The sequence below is a fragment of the Sciurus carolinensis genome, chromosome 7 (assembly GCF_902686445.1).
Source record: "Sciurus carolinensis chromosome 7, mSciCar1.2, whole genome shotgun sequence".
NCBI lineage: Eukaryota > Metazoa > Chordata > Mammalia > Rodentia > Sciuridae > Sciurus > Sciurus carolinensis.
The window spans coordinates 118427316-118452528 of NC_062219.1; the positions used below are offsets into that span (position 1 = coordinate 118427316).

Sequence of the window (25213 nt, forward strand, 5' to 3'; positions counted from 1 at the left end):
AGAGTCCAGCCCCCGCGGCGAGGCTGTCTCTCCCAGACCCCCAAACACACCTCCCTGCTGTGTCCCCTGCGCCCTCCAGGCCCGACAGCCACATCCTAGCCCCACCAGTCACACGCATCCAGGGAGCTGCAGCTCGGGCCTCAGCGCTGTGCGGTGGACACCGAGGCACTGGGGCAGGGAGTGGGACCCCCGTGTGATCCTTCAGAGGTGGATCATGGCGAAAGGGATGGGACTCAGGCTCAGGGAGACGCACCGGGACGTCAGGGGCCATCAGAACGCCCTCTTCTCAGGAGCCAGATTCTACTGGGAAGAAACCCCACTGTTGCAAGTGGAAACAGTTTGGGTGGCCCGCCCGGTGACCATTCACGGGCACTTGGTAACCAGCAGGCTCCGTGACTCAGGAACCAGCACCAAAGCCAGAGCCTGGAACAGCTTCTCTTCCTCAACTCAGCATTTCCCGCCCCTGAGTGTATGAGGAACACCCACCGTGGCAGAAAATCGGAAAATACAAGCAGGTACAAAAGGAAAAGCGTCACACTCCACCGGTGACTCTGCCACCCAGAGATGTATTGCCAAAATTCTGGTGTCTTTTCCTTAAGCTGGTTTTCTAGAATTTTCCACCCCACCCCCACCCGCCTTATTTCACTCTGCGAAGTCCTTTGGAGGGTGTGGTCAGAGGTGACATCTGAGTCCTGATTCGAGGAAGATTTTCATGAACTTTCAAGCTGGTCCCCGGCTGCTGTCCTGTCCAGGAAGGCAGAATGGGAGCTGAGGGACATGGAGCCCCGAGAGGTGGGGTGGGACAGGAGGTCAGAAACAGCAGCCAGCTCTCTTGGGGGGCCTTTCAGAGGCCACCTCCACCAGTGAGCCCTTCAGGCGGTCCTCCTGCACCTTCAGTGACCTGCATGACAATATAGAGGTGTTAGGAGCAGTGTGGGGGCCGTGGGTGTGGCTGGGGCGCAGAGGCTGCTCCAAGCTCCCTCCTCTCCGCGCTCTGGTCCTGGTGCTGGAAAAACGGGGCCGTGGAGACCGGGGACCCTCTGCCTCTTTTCTGGCATCCATCCAGGCCCACTGGGCGCCAGGCGCCACTCAAGGGACACTGAAGGGGACAAAGATGCCGAGGTTACCTGCTCTGGGTGTAAAGGGCAGACAGGGAAAGGATGATCACAACCCAGGAAAGGAGCCAGGTAGGGAAGCGGGTCTGAGCTGGCACCGGAGCCCTGGGCAAGGCTGGCCCGCAGAAGGGGGTTCTGGGCAGAGGGCCGGACTCAGGTCAAGAGCGCGTGAAAGAGGCCCGTTCGTCTATCCGCACGGCGCTGTGTGCCGGGAGCAGGTGCCATGTCTCTCCCTAGACGTGCCAGGTCTCTTCTGGCGGGAGGGGTCGAACCCGGTAGAGGAACAAGTCCCTGCTTCCCGGACAGTCGGAAGCAGCAGGCCCGTGCCTGTGCAGTCGTGGTTTGTCCCGAGGGCGATGAGGGACCCGGAGGAGGTCTGGGAGGGTTTCGGGGTAGCTGGAGCTTGGAGCATGTGTGGGGGTGGGGCAGGGGACAGGGCCCTGGAGACAAGAGGCTATGGCAAGCATTTGGATTTTATTCTTTTTTAAACATTTTTAGTTGTAGATGCACAGGCCATCTTTATTTATTTTTATGTGGTGCCGAGACTCGAACCCAGTGCCTCACACATGGTAGGCAAGCGCTGTACCCCTGAGCCACACTCCCAGCCCTGGATTTTATTCTTAATCCACTGAAGTCACCAGAAGGTTGGGAGCAGGAGAGGGACATTCCCTCTTCCAGAAAATCAAGGAACTGAGGCTCAGAGAAGGACAGAGTGGAGCTGGAGTCTGGAGACCCAGTGCCCACTCCCTGTCCTACCCACCCCAGGGGCCACCTCCCCAGGGCCTTGCCTGCCCAACAGTAGCCAGGGCTGGGACCAAGGCTGCCCCAGAGGATTCTGGGTGGGGGTGGGAAGTTGGGGGTGGCACTCACCGGGCCAGGTTCACCATGGGCTCCAGGATGTTGTGGCCCAGGGCAGCGCTGCACTCCCCAAAGGAGACCCCCAGCTCCTGCAGGCAGACAGAGGGGCACAGGGGCCTTGGGGAAACGGCGGAAAGGCCAGGCACAGCCCTTGCCAGAGTCCTGCCCACAGCTGCCTGAGCCCATCTCCGTGGGAGACTCAGCCCCGTCTCAGCAGGGCCACCACCCTTCTACCCTGGTTAGCCAGGTGTCAAGGGCACCACCCGAGACAGTCCACAGCCTTCGGAGTGACAGCAGGAAGACAGAGTCCCAAATGAGGCAAATGCTCTGCACTGAGCTACTGCCCAGCCCCATGAGGACATTTTTTTTTTTAATTTATTTTAGTTGTCAATGGACCTTTATTTAATTTACGTATTTATATGCAGTGCTGAGAATGGAACCCAGTGCCTCACACATGCTAGGCAAGCGCTCTACCACTGAGCCACAACCCCAGACCTCTGGGGACATTTTTTGTTTGTTTGTTTGCGGTGCTGGGGATTGAACCCAGGGCCTTGTGCTTGTGAGGCAGGCACTCTACCAACTGAGCTACATCCCCAGCCCCATCTGGGGACATTCTTAATGGTCAGTTACATTTTTTTATTTCACAAATATATCTTCAGAGCTGGGAGTGGTAATGCCTGCCTGTAATCCCAGCAGCTCGGGAGGCTGAGGCAGGAGGATCACAAGTTCAAAGCCAGCCTCAGCAACTCAGCGAGGCCCTAGGCAGTTCGGCGAGACCCTGTCTCTAAATAAAGTATGAGAAAGGGCCGGGGATGTGGCTCAGTGTTTAAGCACCCCTGGCTTAAATTCTGGGTACCAAAGATATATATATATATTTTGGGGGGAATACTGGAAAATACAATATTAATAACTCTAAACTCAAAAAATAAACCAACGTTAGCATGTGGGGAGACATTTCCATTCTAATTTATTTATGTCCCTTTTAAGGTGGGGCATGACTCTCTGTCACTGTACTGTCCGGTTAAACCATATGAATGGCTGCCTCTGTAGGCCCCAAACTGTCCCACACCAGCAATTTCAGATGATTCAACTTTGATCCAGACTGCGCATCTGCTTTTCCAGCTTCACGTTGTATTGTCGGCTCGCACCACGCCCTTAAATATTCTTTTAGGGCAGAATTCCTAATGGCAAACCCCAGGCTCTCTTATGACCCTCCACAATGTAACCACCAGTAACTGCTAAATGTTTGCTCTTGTAAATAACACTGTAAGGAACATCCTCGGATAAACATGCTGATCATACATCAGAGGTGGGTATTTCTTCCGTATTTCCTTAGGGACAATTATTTCTGATTCTTCCCTTAGAATAAAGTGCTACAGAAGACGTCGCTATGCCAGAAGGATGAGCTGCTTACTGCTTCTAAGAGGGAAAACTCCTGCCAGTCAGAGTCACCACGGGGACCTCAGGATTGTGAGAAAGGAGAGAAGCAACGGGAAGGAATCGCCCGAGGGGCTGTGTCACAGGGACCAGCAGTGATGCTTTTTCCTTATTACGCTCCAGGTTTTCTAGGATGTGATTAAATCCCATTTGTAAATAAATAGCATCCACTCTCTGCCAGGGAGGCTTTTGATGTAGTCTTCCCAAGGAAGGATTTCAGTCTTAAAATAAAACAAATTAGAAGGGCGTATGCTAATTAGAGAGCAGAGATAAATTTAAGATTTGGGAATTTTAAGTGAAGCTTTTAAAACCTTTTTACTCTGAAGATTTTTCTTTTTAAAGGTAGTTGGGCTGTTGTGTGGGAACTTGCTAATTCCATGGTAAGGTTCAACGTCACACCCTTGACAGCCTCGGATTGGGCCCAAGGCTGGTCTGCAGTGGCCCAGGGAGGTGGAGGTGGTCCACTCTGATCATGGGGCCGAGGCAGGAATGGCCAGGGGTCCTCTTCAGTGGCACAGGCCAGGTTGACCCCTGCCCTCTAACTGCTGGGGAGATGCCCACCCAGTCCAGGTGGAGAGACGGGTCGCCGCCTGGGTGCTCACCTGGGCCAGTTGCTGCCCGGCTTCAGTGGGCACTTGCCGCTTGTCCTCACAGTCCATCTTGTTTCCCAGGAGAAGAACGACCACGTGGCCTGACCCTGCATCCTGAGGACAGAGGGAACACCTCAGCCCTCTCAGTGTTGGCCAGGCCCAGACACGCAATGGCCGTGCCCACTCGAAGCCCCCAGGAACGGACAGGGTGCCCTCCCATGTGTCCCCCGTCTCTATCACACCTGTATCCTTCTCACCTGGACCCTGCCCCGCTCCACAGTGAGTCTGCCCCTCCTCTGTTCCGACAATCAGCTCACCTACTTTCTAAGGCCAAACTCTAGGGCACCTCCTCCAGGAAGTATTCCTGGATTGCTCCCACCCCAGGCCCCTTTCTTCCTGACGGTGCTTGATCACACAGGCTGCCTTGGCACATTTCCTAATTATTTCATTAATGATAATGATAGCAATAACAACTTCTGATAACTGAGCGCTTGCTGTACACTAGGTGCTGTGCTGAAAGCAATTATATTGGTTAATCTTCAGAGCTCCCCAAGGAGAGAGGTCAGGAAATGGAAGTTCAGAGCAGTTAAGTCGTTTGTCCAAAGTCACAGAGTTGGGGTGAGATAGTTGGGATTCAAAGCTAAGTCCCGTCAGGCCCAGAGCCCAGCTCCCCTCCTTACGCTTTATCTCATCCTGCTTCTTCTGTGTTTCTTCACTAACTAGACTTTGGAAGAGAAGCATCGTGTCTTGCTTCATGCTAATGTGGTTCACGTATTAGCTCCTACACATCGCTGAGTTCTAGTATGTATGTATTAAGTATTTTGGAGAAAAAAATCTAGACATGTATGAACAGATGAATTTTCGCATCATCCTCAGGTGTTAGGAAGAAGACATTGCAAACAGAGCTGCTGTGTACAGAAAAGAAAAGCTTAGAGGATAAAGGAAGCAGTTTGGCTTGTACTGTGTGCTTGTGGTTTCTTTGTACTATTGCACTCCCAGCTCATCCAGTCACATACCCTCAGTGTGTGGTGTCACTCACAAGACTGTTGTGTCATTTGTAACCCTGAGAGAAGAGGAGGGCTGGACAAGATGCAAGGTTCCTATAGACTCCCCAAACTGGAAGCAGCCCTGGCAGCTGTACGCTCACCTGTAGACAGTCCAGCCAGTAGCGCACGTGGGCAAAGCTGTCCTGGGAGGTGACATCATACATAAGCACCACCCCATCCGCCTTGCGGAGCAACTGCCGAGTCAAGCTGTGGTACCTGCCCAGAGAGTCTGCATGAGACCACGTTAGCATCCTGACCCCCGTCCTGGCCTCCAGGGCCCTCAGTCGCGCCCTCTGCTGCAAAGTGACCCGTTGACCTGTGAGCTGCTATGACTTCCCAAAGACAGTGCACGCGCCTGCTTTCCCTGTTATGTGGCGGAAAAGGGCGACTTGACAACGGTCTCGTGGCTCAAGTTTCAAAAGATACTGAAGGGCACCCTCCAGAATTCTCCCTCCCCCAGACCCATTCTGCAGCCACCAGCCCCGCTCCCAGGAGGCCGGCAAGCTTACCAGGTTCTTAAAAAATCTCCAGTGTGTGTGTGTGTGTGTGTGTGTGTGTGTGTGTTTGTGGTACTGAGGAGTGGGGGATTGAATCCAGGGGTGCTTAACTACTGAGCTACTCCTCCCAGTCCTTTTTATTTTTTTCTTTTGAGACAGTCTCACTAACTTGCCCAGGCTGGCCTTGAACTTGCTATCCTCCTCCCTCAGCCTCCCGAGTGACTGGGATTATAGGCATGCGCCCCCACACCCAACTTTCTAGGGATATTTTATGTGTACACACACACACACACACACACACACACACACACACACACATTTTACACAAACACAGTGTAGCCTAGCACATCCAAGGCCCTGGGTTTGATCCATAGCACAGAAAAAAATAAAAACAACATAAAACACTCATCATGTTCATTAATATTCAGTATTCTATACTTGTTTTTTCCAGTTAACAAGATGTCTTTGAGATATTTTCCGATCAGTACATAAAGGGTCCTCAGTCTTTTTTGGAGTTGCATAGTGTTCTATCGTACGGACTGACCCTCATTTATTTAACCAGTCCACTGTTGAAGGTCAGTTAGGTTGTTTCCAAGATGGGTTTTTTGTTTTGTTTGTTTTTGGTACCAGGGATTGAACCCAGGGGCACTTACCCACTGAGCCACATCCCCAGCCCTTTTCATTTTTTAATTAGAGACAGGGTCTCACTGAGTTGCTTATAGCCTCACAAAGTTGCTGAGGCTGGCTTTGAACTCGCAATCCTCCTGCCTCAACCTCCCGAGCTGCTGGGATTTTATGTTGTTTTATGTTGTTGGGATGATAGGTGTGCGCCAGCCTGGCTGTTTCCAAGGTTTTGTAACATAAACGATGCTGCTATAAACAGTCCTGGTCCTTTGTTATTATAGTTATGTATATAATCATATATACATTTATAATTTATAAAATGAGTTTCTAGAGATGGAATTGCAGAGGCAAAACACATGTGCCTTTCAGGTTATGGTCACTAGGTGTAAAATATACCACTAGGAGTATTGCCTAGGTGTAAAGTGGAAGGCCAGCGTATCCAGAAGGACAGGCGCCCAGGGGCTGTCTCCTGTGGGTGTGTTGGGACGGCCCCAGCCCATGCCCTGCCAGGCCCAGGAGCCTCTGCATTGGCTGCCCTGCCTCCCAGGCGTGGGTCTGACCCAGGCTCCTCTCCTGACATCCTGAATCCTTCTGACATCCTGAGGCCTGCTGCCTCTGGCCCATGATGACGGGTCTGCCCTCCGCCCCCTGCCCCCTGCCCACCCAGGTGTCCGACAGCTGACACACAGTGCCACTACCTCTCCTGGCCAGCCGTGTCCCAGAGCTGCAGCGCAAAGCACTCCTTGTCCACCAGCAGGGTTTTGACCCGGAAATCCACTCCTAGGACACACAGAGCAGGGTGAGGCCTACCTTCAAGTCACTGCCTGGCCCTCTAGCCAAGGCCTGCCCCAATAGACACCTGTCCCCAACACCAGCCACGCGTGCTCTCCAAATCCCAGAAGCCTCACAGGCTCCCCATAGACAGGCACCCGGGGGCAGGGGTGGCAAAGGACGGAGCCCTGGCCTTGGGGGTGACTGACCGGGCCATCCCCTACTGGTTGTGTGACCTCAGGCAGGTCACCGCCTTTCTCTGAGCCTCCCTTTCTTATCTGCGAGGAGGCAATTTAAAAGCTGCCCATTGCAGGGTGCAGGGAGGTAGATGGCTTCCGTGGAAGGCTCGGCCAGGCTTCAGCTGCTGCAGGCTGACTGTTTTATCCTGGTACATCCTCATCTCCCCTCCCCGTGGTCACCGTTCCAGACTGTCCACGGGAAGATGGCAGCCAGATGGAATCCTTGGGTGCCCCGTCCTGCCACCCCCCACTTCTCAAGGAAATCGGGAGAGGCAGTGACAGGGGGGTTGCTGCTTGGTCCCCGTCCCACCCACTTTCCTGCAGAGCACGCTGCAGGCCGCAGACCAGCTCACAGAAGGTGGATCTCCTAAGGTCAGCCTGGCCGGCTCCAGCCTGAGCTGGCAGCCACCCTTCTCTGGGTTTCTAAGGTGATACCCACAGGCACCTGCTGCTGTCTCCCCAGCACCGCAGACCCAGCCCCTCCCTCTGCCACGCGCTCCACCTGGATGGAAACTGGGAAGCCTGACCCGGCCCAAAGTCTGTCTGCAGCCTTCACTTCTCTTTGTCTCTTTTTCTTCTCTATTAACCCCAAGGAGTTATTATCATTATTATTATTATTATTATTTTGTTACTGGGGATTGAACCCAGGGGTGCCTTACCACTGAGCTACATCCCCAGTTCTCTCTTATTTTATTTTGAGACAGGGTGTCACTAAGTTGCTGGCCTTGAACTTGCAATCCTCCTGCCTCAGCCTCCTGCGATGCCGGGATTACAGGCGTGTTCCAGGACGCCCGGCCGCAGCCTGCTTTGATTCTGTGGAAACTTCCTACCACATAATCATGGGGAGGAGCGCACCTCAGGAATAAGACGCGCGGGGAAGACGCCTTGCCGGTAAATGATAGTTCAGGGGATTCATAATGGTGGCCTTATAGACCTGCGACCCCACTGCACAGGGCAAGCCTGTCCCCACTCCCAAGGGCACTGCATCTAACTAGCTCCCCACGCCAGGATCTTGGGCAGAGACAAGCTGCCAGCAAGTCCCAAGCTCCTCTAGTGAAAGGGCGGTCACTAAGCCACCAGCCTGGTACAGGTCCTGTGCACCCTGGCCTGACATGAAGATGTGTAGGGCTCCCACCTTTGTCCCCAAACTGGTCTCCCTCTCATTCCCACAAGCTTGCTTCTATGCCACACCCAGTGGCCAGCTATCCAGAGAGTTGTGCGAGGGGAGGAGGCTTCAGGGCACTTCTTTTGCAGGAGCCACCGAATTAGACATTATCAAATACTTACTTCTGATAGTAACAATAGCTAACATTTTTTTGCGCACTTATTATGTGCCGGATATTGTTCTTAAAGCTTGTCGTGAATTAACTCGACTAATCCTTACAACCACTATAAGAAGTTGGCATAACTGCTGTCTCCGTCAGCAGATGAGGATTTGGGGGCTCGGAAGGTGTTATGGTTTGGATCAGAGGCGTGTCTTGGAGGCTTGGTTCCCAGGACGGCACTCTTGGGAGGCGGTGGAAACCTCGCGGGAGGTCTTCTGGTTCCTGGAACACGGCCTGGAAGGGGATCTGGGGGCTCCAGCCCCTCCTTTCCCTTTCTTTTGTTTTCCTGCCAGGAGGTAAGTGGTCTAGTTCCACAGCTGGCCTCCTGCCAGGATGAGCTGCCTTATCACAGGCCCAAAGGCAATGGGGAATCGACCATGGAAACCTCCAGCCCGTGAGGTTTATAAGTTGATCATCGCAGGTATCAGCCGGGGCTTGCCCAGCACATGTGAGGCACTAGGTTCGATCCTCAGCACCACATAAAATTAAACAAATAAAACAAAGGCACCCTGTCACCCACAACTACAAAATTTTTTTTAAAAAAAACTAATTTGCCCAAGTCCACATCCCTGGTAAGTGGTAGAGCCAGGATTTGAAGGCAGACACCTGCGAGCCTTCTCTGCCACATATTATGCCACATAAACTCTACCAACGGACTCCGCTGAGATATTCAGCTTGCTGGGGGACTTGCTGCCAGAGCGCGCAGACTGGCCTGGGGCTAGTTGTGATCCCATCCAGCAGGGCCCTGCAGTGGCCTGCCCACGCCACGTGGGTGGAGGCGTGCTTGCGTTCACCATCCACCGGCACTGGCACCTAAATTGCAGGGTGCTTTGTTGATGGGTCACATTATAAGCTAATCAGATCAATGCAGAAAAAGCAAATTACCTGTAATTAGAGACGATTAGTGAAATAGCAAGATTGTGCCCACATAAAATAAGGTCTAACGCAGGGCCCATGGCCAGGGCAGAAGCTGCCGCTTCCTCGCGGGTGGCTGGCTCTGGGCCTGCTCCAGCTGCGTGTCCTGACCCGGGGCCTTCCCTCCCGCTGCCGCCCTCCCTGGCGGGGCCTTACCCACGGTCGCTGTCAGCCCTGCGGCGAAGGCATTCTGGTGCAGCAGGTGCAGGAAGGAGGTCTTGCCCACGTTGGAGTCTCCCAGGAAGATGACGTGGAAGAGGTAATCGGGGTCAGCTGGAGGCTCTCTGGCCATGGAGTCCCCCAGGGATGGGGTCAGCCCAGCCTCCCTGGAGTCGGTTCCCGGGTCCTCAGACCTGCTCTCTGCCCTCGGCTCCCTGGGTTGAGAGGGGCCTGCTTCTCCTTCCACCAGAACAGTCATGGCTGGGGGCCTGGGGTGTGCTTCCGGCTCAGCCAGCACAGGGAGGGTTCCACTGGGCTCCTGGGACCCTGCTGCAGCCCCGGGCGGAGAGCCCCCTGGAGGGGACAGCTGCCCAGGAGCAGGGGCTTCTGATTCCCCAGAAGCCTGGGGTAGGTCAGTTGGGGGAGGGGCACGCAGAGGATCTTGCTGGGGGGACTCTGGATACCCAGGTTCCTGGCCGGGAGCCTCAACTGCCTGCTCAGAACCAAGGTCCAGAATGCCTCGGGCCACTGGCTTTCCTTCCTCAGGCTTGGGCTCCTCTTTCGGACTCTGGAGAGGGGAAGTAGGTAGCCCACCTGACCTGGGGGCCTGGCCAGGAGCCTCTCTTAGCCCCCCAGGCCAGCCCTCCTGCCTCGCTGGGCTCGGCTTGCCCTGCTCCAGCCCCCCTGTGGGAGTCTGACCCGCAGACGGCAGGCCCTGGGCAGGTTCAGCTGACCCCTCTGTGAGGGCCATGGCCCCCTGAAACCCTGGGCCTGGCTCAGAGCCCATGGCAAACAGCTCCTGAAGGGCCTCTTGCTGCCTAGGAGGCTTGGCTGGGGCAGGCCCAGGGCCCTTGGCATCTGCATCTGGGACCTGAAACTGTTTGCTGGCACCAGCTGGGGCCTGGGGAGGGGGCGTGTCCCCCTGGGGAGCAGGCCCATCCTCTGAAGGAATGAGCCCGTGGAGTGCAGCTGCCACCAGGCTGCCCGGCGCCCCAGCTGGGGCTCCCAGACTCCAGGGGAAGTGGGCCCGGGGTCTTGGTTCTGGCTCACGGTTCGGTTCTGGCTCACAGACGGGTTCTGGGTCATGGGACTTGACAGGACACTCTGGACTAATGTCCCACCCTTCCAGGTCAACTCCTTTCCCATCCTTGGTGCTGCAAGACACCCCAGGGGGGCTCCTTGGGGCCCCATCTGGATCTGAAGATGGCTCCTGACCAAATAGAAAAGCATGGGACTTGGAGATGGAGATCTGCCTGACCACGCGGGGAGTCTGGGGGCCTGAGGTGTCTCTTGGGGTTGGGGGCGGGCTCCAGGAGAGCTGCAGGGCTTTGTGTGGAGGGCTGCTAAAGTTCAGGAGCTGGTCCCAATCATCGTTGTCCCCGAACAGCTGCTCAGGCAGCGGGGGCTCCTCACTTGAGCTGGGGACACTGGGAAGGAAGCTGGGAAGTGAAGCCAGGGGAAGGTCAGTGGAGACGGCGTCACCCCTCTCCCCCCACTGACCTTCCCATGGCTGTCTCCTCCAGTGCCCCCGCAGACAGCCCTTCCCACCTGGCCCTGTCTCTCCACCCTCCCACTCCCCGGGCCCTCATCCCAACGCCCTCCTGAAGCCCGTCCTCCAGGAAGCTTTTTCTGATCACTCTGGCCCATCCCACACTGCTGACTATAACAAGTAGAGCAAGTGTCAGAGATCCAGCACTGCAGCAGCCCCTGTGTGTGTGTGTGTGTGTGTGTGTGTGTGTGTGTGTGTGTGTATGCACATGTGTGTCTTAATCCTAGTTGTGTGGTCTTGGGCACAAGTCTTTCCCTTTTCTGTGCCTCAGTTTGTTCATCTGAGAAACGGGCATGATTAGCTCAGCTTGGCAGGGTTGCTGCAGGCATCAAGGAGGGAGGTTACGTGTGCATTGCACACTCACCACAGTCTTAGAGAACTGGGCCTCCCACCCTGCCCAGGGATGGCAGCCACTTACCTGGGCTTCTCCTCTATCTGCCAGGACACTCGACCCCTGGCAGCATCCAGATGCCTCCTGGTGACCTGCAGCCGACCCTGCATCTCCTCCAGCTGCCCAGCCAGGTCGTGCTTGGCCTCCCGAAGCTGCTGGTTCTCGGAGTTGGCCTCCAGCTGCGTGTTACTGAGGTGAAGGAGCTGGGCCTCCAGCTGCACAGGGGGGAGGGGGAGAGGCGCAATTGCCCTCCAAGGCCACCTGGGGAATAGATCCCCTGCCCTTCTCCTGCCCAAGCTCCAGGAGAAAAACACAAGATGGTGGGGGTCACCCCTCAAGGGCCTCGTCACTTCCCTTCCTTCCACACGGGGGACATGTGACAAGCAGGGCACGGAGGAGGGACCTGCGTCATTCAGGCACACCTGCTGCTCAAGCCCCACACGGCTGCTCCATCTGGGCTGCAAGGGCTCCTGACCAAATGGCAAATCATAGGGCTCAGGAGAATTGTGTGACCACCAGCAGTGTAGGTAGAACTCTCACGATGGCTTCCAGGACCCTGCCGTCTCCCCAACACCGCCTCCTTTCCTGCTGCTGCCCCTCCCTCTGTTCGTTCCAGCTCACAGGTCCGCTTGTGGGTCCTTGTACACTCCTACCCCAGGGCCTTTGCACCTGCTGCTCCCCCTGTCTGAACTGCGCTTCCCCCAAATACCACAAGGCTCAGTCTGCAGCTCCTGAGGTCTGTACTCCAATGTCAGCATCTGAGTAAGGCCTTGCTTGTCACCCCCCTCAGCTCATTTCAACTCCCCCAACCTCCCCTCCCCCTCCCCTGCTTTCCCCATGCCTCACATTCCCATGCTGTGCATTTTATCACCTGTTCCCTTGACTACATGGTACCTCACGGGCAGGGGTTTGTCTCTCATGTTCCTCAAAACCTAGAACAGTGTCTAGCACTTCATAGGAACTGTGGGGTGGAGGGAAGAATGACGTGGGGGGGGGGGTGCAAGGAGCAAGACAAAATGGCCCCTTGAGGCTCAGAGATGTTAAGCACTTGCAAAGTTCACTCAGCCAGCATTGCAAACCAGAGACGAACTTCCACCTGGTCACCAGACTTCTCCAACAGAACTTGTTTGTCCAGTGCTTTCCCAGTTCAAAGCACCTTCCCATCTACTACCTCATCTGACACAAGCAGCCTAGGGGATACCATGGATGCAGTCACCCATTTTACAGATGGATAAACTGAGGCCAGGAGAAGCCCCCCCTCCCTCTGGTTTGGCATGGCTCCTCACTGGACCCTCAGGGATTTGGACCTTTTGCTTAACTGAGAACAGGGCCCAGGACACCTCTTTCCCAGGGACAGTGCTCCTAGGAGAGCCCAGACCCAGTGAATCCTCTGATCAGGGTGGTGGCTTCAGACTGACCTGCCCAGTCAGGACCAGGGAGTGCTGACGGACGGCCCAACAAGATAGGCGTCAGGATCTGGGACCCCTCGGCAGTTGGGCATCCACACAGCCCTGTCACTCACCTCCCTCTGGCCCTCGGCCAGCTTCTGCACCTCTCGCTCCTTGGCCTCCAGGACCTCCTGCATCTGGGAGCTGAGGGCCAGGCCCCGGGAGTCGCTCTGTGGAGTAGACAGCGCAGGCCTGCCCTGCACACGCACGCACCAGCCAGCCAGGCTGGGCCGGCCCTCCCAACGCATCCGCTCCACCCCGCCCAGGCCCGGGGCCAGGAGGTCCCCAGGTTGCAGCAACAAGGAGGCTGAGACCCAGAGGACGCAACCAGCCCTGGGGACAGGCACGCAGCCCACTCCCAGCAGCTCTGCTGTCCACTCCTCAGCCAGAGGAGGAGCCGGGCAGGGGCGACCGGCCCCAGGGCACACCTGGGCCTGCAGCTGCTGCCTCTCCCTGCTGATCTGCTGCTCCATCTCCTCGTAGAGCTGCCGCACCTCGCGCTGGTGGTCAGAGGCACGCCTGGAGGGGCAGGAGGCGGGCACCAGGTGGCCCCTCAGCACCCGCACGGCCGGGCCTGCCGCCAGGGCAGACTGAGCAGCCACGGCCCTGTCACCCTGAGAACAGCCATCTGAGCGCTCTGACATGGGTCACTCTGTCACCAAGACACTGGTTCCCTGGCCCTGTCCTGTGGTCCCTGTGCACCTTTCTTGGTCGACAACTCCTGGCCCCTAACTCAGACTGGCAGGGGAGCTCCTTGCAGCCCCTGGGTCCCTGCGCACGCTGCAGCCTGGTGAGCGGTGACCCTGCTAAGGAACGGGTTCTGTCCCCTCCGGCAGGCTCCCGCAGCCCTGGTCCGCCCGCTCCCAGGCCTGCCGCAGGGGGCCAGCGCGCGGCCCTCGCTCACTTCCTCAGCGTCAGCTCCAGAGCCTCCTTGTCGGCCCCGACCTCCTGCAGGCGGTGGCTCATCTTGGCCACTAAGCCCTCCAGGCTGCCTGCCAGCTGGGGCTCCTCCTGCCGCAGCTTCCCCCACAGCTGCCATAGCTCCGTCTGCCTGGGGAGGGGAAGCCACCAGAGATCAGGGTCAAGGAGGCCAGAAGCAGGGGACCCTGCTCCTCAGTGTCCATGGCAACACTCCAAGAGACCTGGGCACCAACTCCATCAACACCTTACAAGGCACAACTCGGATGTCACCTCCCCCAGGAGTCTTTCCTGGAGGCACCGTCTCCTTCCTGCATCCCCACAACACTGTCTCTGTGATCAGTGACAAGCAGCGGGGTGGAGGACCGTGAGCCAAGGCGTCCATCTGCCTCCCCTCTTCTTCCACTCTGGTGCTGTGTGATCTCTGCAAATCGAACCCTCTCTGGGCTCCTTTGTAAATGGGGAGGCCCACATTGCCTGGCAAGGTCGCTGGGGAGTGAGAGACACGCCCAGTGAAAGCACCAGCTCAGGACCTGGCGCGGCTGGCTCTCAGTAAATCCTGCTTTCACATGGATCTCTAATTAAGTTGTGGAGACAGATGCCAGAGGGTTGAAGCCCAGGCCAACCTGCCGAGTGGGTTAAGGGCTGCCTGCTCCGCCGGCCTACACCCTGGGTCCCACCCTGCTCGTCCCACACACCTGGCCCCACCCTCCAAGTGCCAGATGTGAGGGATCTTGTCCTCACAGAGCCCTGGGGGTGGGGTGAGCAAACCTGAGTGAGTGGCAGGGACTCTCATGGTCCCCAAGGCACCTGGAGGATGTGGAGGGGCGTTTCCTTCTCTGAGCAGGAGAGAAGCCCGCAAGCCCGGCGCCTGAGCCACACTGGACTAAATGCCCCCCTGCCTCCAAACCAGCCCAACCCAGAGCATCACCACGCCTGGGACCGAACGGGGCCCTTTTTCTGAGTGAAGAGAGGCACCCTCAGGGAGACCCCCAAGGGCTCTTGGGAGGCTGACACCCCAACTCCCTGGCCCTCGTGGGAGGGCCCTGTAGGGCAGGCAGAGGAGGGAGGGTCAGGTGGGGAAGGTCTCCAGGCACCCTCGGCACATGCTTCAACCTCTCGGCAGCTGCAACCCCATTCGACAGTCAGGGAACGGAGGTCAGAGGTCAGCCACCTGCCCTTGGGCACACGGCGACAAGTGGCTAGATCTGCATCCTGCTTGCCCCTTTGGCTCTGTGTCCAGGAGAACCCTCACCCCCACCACGTGGCCTTACTCAGGAAGGAAGTGGCTGGTCCCCAGCTGCCCCAGGAGGGCAAGGAAGGCCTCCTTCTCCTCAGCGTCTGCCTCCTCCAGTGCCGGGAAGCTAGCGGTCGCAGGCACCCGAGAGGGAGGCGGTCGACTCCTGCGGAGCCTGTGGATGCTCGGGCTGGAGCCAAAGATGTTTTCTGTGGAACAAAGGGGAGCAGGTTGGGGTGGGCCCTGACCTCCCACCCTGCCCTGCTCCAGCCCTTGAGGAAGGAACTAGTACTGTGACATTATACAGCGCCACCTTCCTGTGCTCCTCATTTCAACCTCGGCAGTCTACTCAGGGTAGGTGCTTGATCATCTGAGACACCCAAAGACTCGCTGGAATCCATACTACAGCTCCCAGAAGCCGACAGATTCTTCATGCACGCAATCAAAGTTATTTATTGAGCATCTACTCTGTGCTGGTGTCTGAATCAGGCAAAATCCCACCCCTGGTAGAGCAGACGTTTCCAGTAAGGGTTGAAAAGGACACTTATTTTTAAGCAGTTTTGCTAAGTGAGCCAAAGGAATAAAGCAGGTGATTTCCATTAGGAGACTAAGGATAAGCTACTTTAGACAGAGTGGCTAGAAGCTTCCCTGGGAGGTGACCTGGAAACTGAGATGTGAGTAACAGGGAAAAAGTCCTGTGGGTTTCCAGAGAAGGAGGCTCCCGGCAGCGCAGCGAGAACAGCACATGCGCACCTCCAGCTGCTCCCTGGGGCCTAGGATTCCCTTAACCAAGCAGGAGCAGGAGTGTTACCTTCTGCCTGCGGCCTCAGGGGCAGATGGGGGGCTTTAACCCACCCCTGAGGCAATGTCCAGGGGAGTCCCTGATCTGCTGGGGACCAGAGGAGCGAGCTGTGACGGGGTCACCCTTCCTGCCAGCCCAGCCACAGCACACCTCTGGGGAAGTCCCCAGCAGCCCCCCTGGTCAGACGTACTGAGTCCAGAGCTGAATTCTTCAAGGGAGAGTTGGCCCCGCTGCGCCATGTCCACCCAGTCAAAGATCATCTGTGGCTCCTCCTCGCTACCCAGGAAACTGAACTTGGCGTCCTGGAAGGAAGGCGTGAGTTGGGCGACTGTTCCCACAGTGAGGGGCTCTGGGTGACCTCAAAAAGGGGATGCATTTGTCTTCAGTCCCACTTCCCATCCCCCACCAGCTTCAGAGTTCTCCCAACACCTGACCCAGGGCCTCCCCTGAGCCCCAGTATCACCCAAGGCAGCCCCAACAGGCCCCACACCCTTGCCCTCTCTCCCTCCAGACTCAGGGCTGGGGCTGGGGCTCAGAGGTAGAGCGCTTGCCTAGCACGTGTGAGGCGCTGGGTTCAATTCTCAGCACCGCATATAAAGAAACAAATTAAATAAAGGGTCCATCAACAACTTAATAAAATTAAAAAAAAAAAAAAAAGAATCCAAACTCATCTGTTCTGAGTCCCAGCCCAGTCTCAATGAAGGACAGCAACTAATCCTCCTCAGACATGTTCGTCAGTGTCAAAAAATTATCCGAAACTGGAAAATAAGTCACAAAGGGGGGTAGCATATCCCTTTAGCATCAGAGGGACAGGGGCCAACCACACATCTTCCAGACTAGAAGGTGGACTTAGTTCAAGTCATGGGACTGATTCATGGACTGATTCAAGGACTCAGACTACATGAAGTCACATGTCAACATGTAGATTTTATCCAGGAGACACATAAATAATTTTTATCTGATGGAACAGAAAACTCCAAGATTTATAGCCTGTTGAACATTAACCAGCTTTTAAATGTCTAACTCAGCAATTTGATTCAAATGTTTTTGTTAAATTGCCTAGATTTTAAAATGTGCTTTGAATCATTTGTAACATTAATTAATGAGTTAAATCTCTAATATGAGTGTTTCTGTTCATTTGTTTTTCTTTCTTTCTTTCTTTTTTTTTTTTTTTTTTTTTTTTTTTTTTGGTACCAGAGATCAAACCCAGGGGCATTCAACCACTGAGCCACATCCCCAGTCCTTTTATATTTTGTTTACAGACAGGGTCTTGCTAAGTTGCTGAGACTGCCTTTGAATTCGCGATCCTCCTGCCTCAGCCTCCCCAGCTGCTGGGATTACAGGCTGCACCACCACGCCCAGCTCGGATGTGCATTTTTTTATGTTCACCTCTAGGTCATGAGTTTACCTTTTGGAAAGTTATCCTTTAGAGGATCCACCACCCAAGAGACTCACCTGGCAGAGCTATGCGCGCGTGCGTGTGTGTGATTCAAAAAAAGCCTTTTACTGTTATTGAGAGTCTACATTGCCAGACAAGTATACCTCATGGGCTCTTAGAATCCAGGTGTTTCTTTTTTGACTCTCAGAAGGAATCTAAATATAACAGAACTTTGAATTCACCAATTCTGCTACTCTAATTATTGGTTTGTTTCCTTTTTGCTGATTTTGTGGGTTTTTTATTTTAATTTTTATTTGTTCTAATTAGTCACACATGACAGCAGAATGCATTTTGATTTGTTGCACATGAAGATTTCATTTTTTAAAATATTTGTATTAGTCATTTATTTAATTAATTTATTTATATGCGATGCTGAGGATGGAACCCAGTGCCTCACATGTGCTAGGCAAGCGCTCTACCACTGAGCCACAAGCCCAGCCCAGATTTCGTGTTTTTATGTTGGACTGCACATCACTGTTCAGCTGTTCTCGGTTGGTGCATCACTGATGGGGAAGGAGATGTCATGATCTATCTAGGATACATGGTGGAGACCAAGTGCCTTGGGTGGAGAGATAACAGAAAAGTTGGTCTGCTCGTCTTTTGGTTGTTGTTTGTTTTTCTAATTGTGACCTCAAGTTGGCTAAGAATTGCTATGCACAGGAAGGAGAACAGCAGCTCGTGGAGACCTGGACTGGTGAGGTTTTGTGTCTCTGCATTTACTTTTAACCTGTGGGTGGAATCATAGAAATGAAGCCACACGCTTCGTGTGTGTGTGTGTGTGTGTGTGTGTGTATGTGTGAGTGTGCGCGCGCGTGCGTGTGTGTAATTCAAAAAAAGCCTTTTACTGTTATTGAGAGTCTGAAATATTTTTCTACCTGTGGAAGGAATTAGTAACTTAGGGTAATATGTCTCTTAAGAGTGCTCGGTGGGCTGGGGAGATAGCTCAGTTGGTAAAGTGCTTGCCATGCAAGCACAGGGCCCTGGGTTCGATTCCCAGCACCGCAAAAAAAAAAAGTGTTCTGCATTGATTGGTTTATGGAGACAAATACATGTTTGTGTAAGTCAAAGTTCTTTGAAATAGGTAATAATAAAACTGAAATTCTAATGTTATAAATATGCTACACTTAAAAAATCATCTTATAGAAACTGCTAACTCAAATTTTAAAGAACTAGGTTCACATAATTAAGGTGGATTATTGAATAAATTAAAATTACTTGTTAATTTTGGTTTATAGAACACAAATAATAGCTGCTTTCTCTGTTTTATGTTAAGTATAATGTTAATATCCATTCTGTATAAAATCTTCATTTATTTTTTGTGAAGAAACTAGTTAATCTGAATTTCTTTCACTTCATTATATCTCACTGATGAAATAAGCCAACATCATCCTTGAACATTTGTTATTGTTAGGATTATAAAAATGTAAATATGTATTCAATAACTTAATTCATTATTTTAACAAGTTCCTTTTATGTAAGCAGTATTAATTTTATAGTGTCTCATTTTGGGGGGGCAGGTACTGCGGATTGAACCCAGGAACACTTAACACTCAGCCTATAGTGTCTCATCTTCGACACAATTTCTAAGAGCCTCAGGTAACTTTAAAAACCTGAATTTATATTCAGTTACAGTAATAAATAATTTTTAGTTACTTAGTAATGTCGAAGAAAATTTAATACTGAACTTACTGAACTACATTTGTTGATTGCTAAGCAAAAATTTAGGTTTATATCCTTTTACTTCTTATTTTTGCACATGCTAGAAGGTCTCAATATCTTTGAGTCATGTTAATGAATTCATTTTTGCCACTTAGAAAAACTGGTGTGAGGGACGGTAGAGATCCAGACGTTTGCAGGTTCATACCACAGGACCTTATCCACAACAGCCCCCAACCGGAAGTAACCCAAATGCCCATCAGTGGATAAATGGACAAAGTAGGCATGGTATCCACATACAACGGAATACCACCCAGCTTTAAGAAGGAAGGGAATTCTGAACATGAGCTTTCACATGGAAGAACCATAAGGACTGCTAAGTGAAATGAACCCGTCACAAAAGGACTAATACTATATGTTCCCACTGAAGTATCTAGACAGCTCAAAATCAGAGACAGAAAGGAGAAGAAGAACTGGGTGCTGTGGCAGGAGGATCTCAAATTCACAGCCAGCCTCAGCAACTCGGTGAGGCGCTAAACAACTTAGCAAGAACCTGTGTCTGAATAAAGTACAAAAAGGGCTGGAGATGTGACTCAATGTCCCTGAGTTCAAATCCCAGTACCCCCCAAAAAAAAAGAAAAAAAGGAAGTTGAATAAGGCCATCAAGGGGTCGGGGTAGGGAGGAAGGAGAGCTGTTGCTTCATGAGCAGAGTTTCATTTTGGGAAGATGAAAGAAAGTTCTGGAAAGGGATGGTGGAGATGGCCATGCAGGGCTGTGAATGCACCCCTGAACTGTACACTGGAAAATGACTAAGTGGTAAATTTTATGTTCTGTCCACTTCGTCATAATTTTTTTTTTTTAAAGTGTGACATCTACGTGTGGCTGTAGAAAGTTGTGTTATATGTGTTGGCGAGCTTTGCTAGTCTAATAAAAATGGATGTGTTCGATGGCTCCTGATTATTTACCCGCCATTCGTCCTGGGAAACAGAGGTTAATGACATTGGTTAAGAGTATTAATCACTCTGTGTGCTTAAGACACCACCAAGAGCAACAGTGACAGAGACACAATCATATCTGTGAGGAAAATGGAGTGTGGGTTTGCTTTCCAAGGGATCAGGCAAGAGGTTTTGTCCGAAGGTAGGAAAGGATAAAAAGATAAAATGTGAATAGATCCAGAAGTTTGCTGAAAGGCAACTTTATTTGCCTAATTTATAAGGCCTGAAAATTAGCTATGGAATGTATTAACATTTTGCCAAATTTGGTGTCATTACGATGGGTTTAAAAATAATAATAAACAAAAGCACGAAACATTAACTGCCACGATATTCTAAAAAGGTGAAACTAGAATTTGTCTTCATCTCTATTAAAATGATAAGTTGGTTTCAGAGTTCTCAGCAAGGGCCACTGTGGGTCAACAATGCCAGGCGTTGTAGTGCACACCTGTAATCCCAGTGGATCGGGAGGCTGAGGCGGGAGGATCTCAAGTTTGAGGTCAGTCTCAGCAACTTTTGTGAGACCCTAAGCAATTTGGCAAGACCCTGTCTCAAAATAAAAAAACAAAAAAGGTTTTGGGATGTAGTTCAGTTGTTAAGTGTCCCTGCGTTCAATCTCCAGTACCAAAAAAAAAAAAAAAAAAAGAGGGGGGGTGGCTATTTTTCTCTATGTAAGCTACATATATAACATTCTATCTCACTACAATCATTTCTGATTTGTTTTTTCCATATCGTATCCTAATTTTTTAAAAAACAAAAAGCAAAGTCACCTCCCTTATGAAAGAGCTAATTTTTCTTATAATCATATTACCTTCTCCCTTGTTTATTTCAAAGTATTTTATTCGACTATCACTTTAAGCTAGGTGACCAACTGCTGTTTCTGGAACTCCCAGGATCCTGTCTCAATTGAGGCTCAGATGTTCTCTGCCAGTTCTTTTAATGTTGCCTCCCCTAAATGTGGAAGGGGGGGGAATTAAAATAAAATACCCAGGTTATCTTTCTCTGTATTTCTTGAATACGTCAATACTATTATAAAGCATCGGGGGAAGGACTCAAATCAGAAGCCATGTTCCTCCTGTCCCATGCTAAGTTTACATAGGCAAAATGTCATTGAGATAAATATTTCAGCATTGTCCTGCTCTGTGGGGAGGCCCTGGAGATTTCTTGGTGCCTTTTGCTACCCATGACATGTCCTTGTCTTCAGGGGAAGCACTGAGCAAATCCTAGGAAATAGCTGGTCCTGCCCGGGGTGTTCTGCCCTCTCTGCTCTGGTGTTATTAGTTCCTGTACTAAATCGCCACAACCTTTCTGTCTAGTACTTGACAGGTTTCTGCTTTCCTAGGAACCCCTGAAGGCTCTGATATGAGTTGCAGGTCACAGCTTGTGTCTTCAACAAAGAAAAAGTCAAAGACTATAGAAAAAGGACTGTTCCAGGTTCTATGAGCTATTTAAGCTTCGCTTGGATACGGGCTTCCGGGCTGACATTGAATGACTTTCAGATTGACCTAGTGACCTGAGGATTTGCAGGGCTCTTGAGTCCAAATGCAGACAGCTTATCCAAGATCCAGCCGAACACAAATTAATTCCATGACTCAGAATGAACAGCTGCAGGAAATCTCCTTGTGGTTATTTGTTGGGAAGATGGTTGATACTATCTTTTATTGTTCTACTTTAGAAGATCTGTAAGGAAGTTCTTTCTTTTTCTTCTGAGCTGTTTCTAATCCTCAGTTTGGTAGTTCGACATTTGTAAACTGAAATGAAATATTTCAAATGGTATCTGAATCTCACAGCCTCCTAATGATTCAGAGACCAATGCTTTTATGGAATCTCCTTACTTTCAAAAGCAATATAATTATATGTGCAAGTTCAATAGAATTTGGCCTCTTTTTTTACTGGGATATAATTGGATAAAACAATTATGAGCCAGACGAAATGGTGCACACCTGTAATCCCAGCTACTTGGGAGGCTAAGGCAGGAAGATTTCAAGTTCAAGGTCAGCCTGGGTGAATTAGTGAGACCCTGTCTCAAAACAAAAAATATAAAGGGGATTGGGGATTATTTCAGTGGTAGAATGCCCCTAGGTTCAATCCCCAGTACCTCGGAAAAAAAAAAAAAAAAAGGGAAAAAAAAAGCAATTATAACCAAGGCCCTACTTGGGGTGTCGCTTTTCCACTGTGATCCTCATTTAATCAGGGGGAGCAAAGCCCTCTCAGGAAGCTGTTTTGGAACCAAATGATAAGGAAGGTCAATTCCTGGCAAGAAAATCTGGGAACTTCAAGAAGAAAGGAAGCCACTCAAATCTATAAGGGCCATCTGCTGGAGAGAGCGTCTTGGACTTGATTTCCTACCTTAGGATCGAGGTTGAATGACAACTCATCCCAGTTTCCCAAGGACTTTCCTAGTTTTAGCAAGCACATCCCCGCATTCCAGGCAGCCCGGCAGTCCTTGGAAAACTGGGAAAGCTGGTCACTCGATAGAAGGGCAAATTGCAGGTGCTTTCAAAGTCCAACCTAAGACACCATATGAAAACTTCTGAACAGAAGCTAAAATGGCCTAATACTGCCAAGTCTTGATTTTGCCAAAAATTCAGAGACCCATATACTTAATTTATACTCTTGTTGCACCTATGCAAATAATAAAACCAAACCTGGTCAAATCTTTCATAGATCAAAAGCTAGGAAATTATTCACAATCACAGAAAAATTATCTGACATGTGGAAATAAGACAAAAAGGTAGGGGCTGGGGTTGTGACTCAGTGGTAGAGCGCTTGCCTGGCATGTGTGAGGCACTGGGTTCGATCCTCAGCACCGCATAAAAATAAATAAATAAAAATAAAATTTAAAAAAAGAAAGGTAGCACATCCTTTCAAGGATTACCACACATTGTCCAAACCAGAGGAAAGACTGAGATCATCGTATTGTTTTTATTTAATTAAAAGTGCCTGACTCACTGAAATTACTTGCTAGCTGGAAGATTTCTGTCCAGGGAAAAAGAAAACAATTTGCGTCGTAAAACAAAACCCCCAAAGATTTATGGCCTGTCGGACATTAGCCATGTTTAAAATTGAACTCAGCAATCTTAAACACTTTTCTGTTAAACTGCCTATAAATATCCTAGTTGCTCACAAGCTCTTTGAATGAGTCAAAACATCTTCCTATTTCCCTCATTAATTAATAATGATAAAAGTAAATTAGACCAGACCTTTGGTAAGTGTTGATTTCATATTTACTCAAGTCTTTTTTTTTTTTTTTTTTCTTAACCTTTCTGAAAAGTGCATTTCAATAGCAGCTATTCACACCTTAATGTGGCCTTGAAGGTCAGTTCAGATGGGGAAAGGACTAAAGTCCAAGCCTAGAACAGCCTAGAAAAGCAGGCCCCTCAAGACTCGAGCAACCCATACAGGCCCTCTTGCCATGAATGAGGAGAAAGCAAAACAAAATCAGTCAACCTCAGTCTGGGTCATAGCCTAAGACTCCTTACAGAACGCACCACCATGGCTGATCTTATGTTTCATTAAATTTATAATCATCGCGAGGTGTGGCGGCTTGCCTGTAATCCCAGCAGCTCGGGAGGCTGAGGTAGGAGGATTGAGTTCAAAGCCAGCCTCAGCAATTTATCATGGCCCTGAGCAACTTAGCAAGGAAGGGTCTCTAAATAAAATATAAAAAAGGGCTGGGGAGGTGGCTCAGTGGTTAAGTGCCCCTGGGTTCAATCCCCGGTACCAAATAATAATAATAATAAAAATAATAAAGTTTGTAGTCATCAATCTGGTTTGATTTTCAGGGTTCTGACTGCTCTGCAGTATAAACTTCCTGCTCAAAGGGCCTGAAATTATGTCATTGGCAAATTACTTCTTTGGTTTAAAATTCTCTCCTTTGTTGAAATGCAATGTTTCTGAAAGAGGCTACCCCATAAGCCTTATCAGTCATCCACACGTTGGTATAAACAAGTCCCTAGTCTTTTCTGGGAGCCTGTGCCTTGCCGGGATAGGAGGTCTCAGGGTCTGCAGAAGAGGGATTCAGGAGTTAGGATGGGGGCCTTAAGCTCACCGCCAGGTCCTCGCGAGTGACAAATCCCCTCTCTTTGGCACCACAGTCCTGGAAGAAGGCCTGCAGTTCTGCATCTGCCTGGGAGGACCAGAACTCTGCCTCTGGGGCGACTAGGGCATCCTGGCCATCGGCTGGCTCTCTGGTCTGCCGACGACGACTGGAGCCCAACTTGCGGCCTTTTCGAGATATTCTCTGTCCACTTTCCATGGTGCCTTGGACCTGGGGACAGAGGAGAAGTAAGGGGACGCTAGGTTTCTGAAGAAAATCAAAACCCTCTCCTATCCCATCGCTTCCAGAAGAAAATCTACCATCGCCAACCAGCCCCGCCTGGTCCGTCCCTGGCTGGGCTCTCTGGCCTTGTCCCCCAAGCCCCTTCAGGGCCTCCGGTACCTCTGCCGGGAATGCATTTCCCCACTATCCACATGTCCCAGTCCTTCAGTTCCCTGCTCAACCATGAAACCCTTCTCTGACCATCCTATAAAGTGGCCCCCGGCAGTTGTCCTAGTTTCTGGTCTGCAGAATGTCACCCAGTTTCTTCCCAGGTCTCTCCTGCTGCTCTGCCAGCTCATTTCTGCAAAGGTTGGCAGCATGGAAAGGACTGATGCTGGCCTTCCCGCTCTCTCAGCCGCGCCTCGCCAAACTTCTCCCTCCTCCCTCGGCACACGCATCCGAACCCGCGCAGCAGAGCTCTCGGGCTGCCTGGCTCTCAGGGTCTTGCACGACATGCCTCCCTCTTCCTTCCTCCTCACAGCCTCGGGATCCATGGGGACCCTGAGGAAAAACTGGTGGCTCCAGGAATGCCAGAGCCCCTGCTTCTCCCTTCACCCCAAACTTCTCCCAGTTCCCTCACCCCTAGACTAGCTCATGCCCTCCCTCGAGCCTCAGAGGCTGCTTCCCCCAAGAAGCCTTCCCTGCTGCCACCCTCGTGCTTCAGGCTCGGTGTCCCCTTGTCTGTGGCCTGCTATAGTTTGATTGTGTCCCCAAAACTTCATGAGTTGGAAACTCAGCCCCCCGCGGGGGGTGCTGGGAGGGGGCCTGACGGGAGGCGTTTAGGTCGTGGGGGCTCCGCTCTTAAGAGTGGATTCCAGCTGTCTGGCGGGAGCAGGTCTGCCCTTGCAGGAGGGGGTCCTTATTAAAGGATGAGTCCAGGCCCC

General features: G+C 51.7%; 1 protein-coding gene across 5 annotated transcripts; it reads right to left on the minus strand.

Annotated features, from left to right (window-relative positions):
* Positions 1-586: 586 nt before the first annotated feature.
* Rab44 (RAB44, member RAS oncogene family) lies at positions 587-24270 on the minus strand. Of its 5 annotated transcripts, XM_047557152.1 has the most exons (13): positions 24060-24270; positions 16112-16223; positions 15157-15328; positions 13869-14015; positions 13393-13483; positions 13039-13134; positions 11544-11731; positions 9574-11003; positions 6866-6947; positions 5148-5262; positions 4013-4114; positions 1986-2062; positions 587-901 (listed from the first exon to the last, which is right to left on the minus strand). In XM_047557152.1, exons 1-13 carry the CDS (start codon positions 24264-24266, stop codon positions 811-813), a joined length of 2910 nt encoding a protein of 969 aa, XP_047413108.1. In that variant the 5' UTR covers positions 24267-24270; the 3' UTR covers positions 587-810. The 5 variants fall into 5 exon arrangements, with proteins under 5 accessions (XP_047413108.1, XP_047413109.1, XP_047413112.1 ...); XM_047557153.1 differs by lacking the exon at positions 13869-14015; XM_047557156.1 differs by lacking the exons at positions 15157-15328; positions 16112-16223; positions 24060-24270 and adding an exon at positions 14135-15017.
* Positions 24271-25213: the final 943 nt, after the last annotated feature.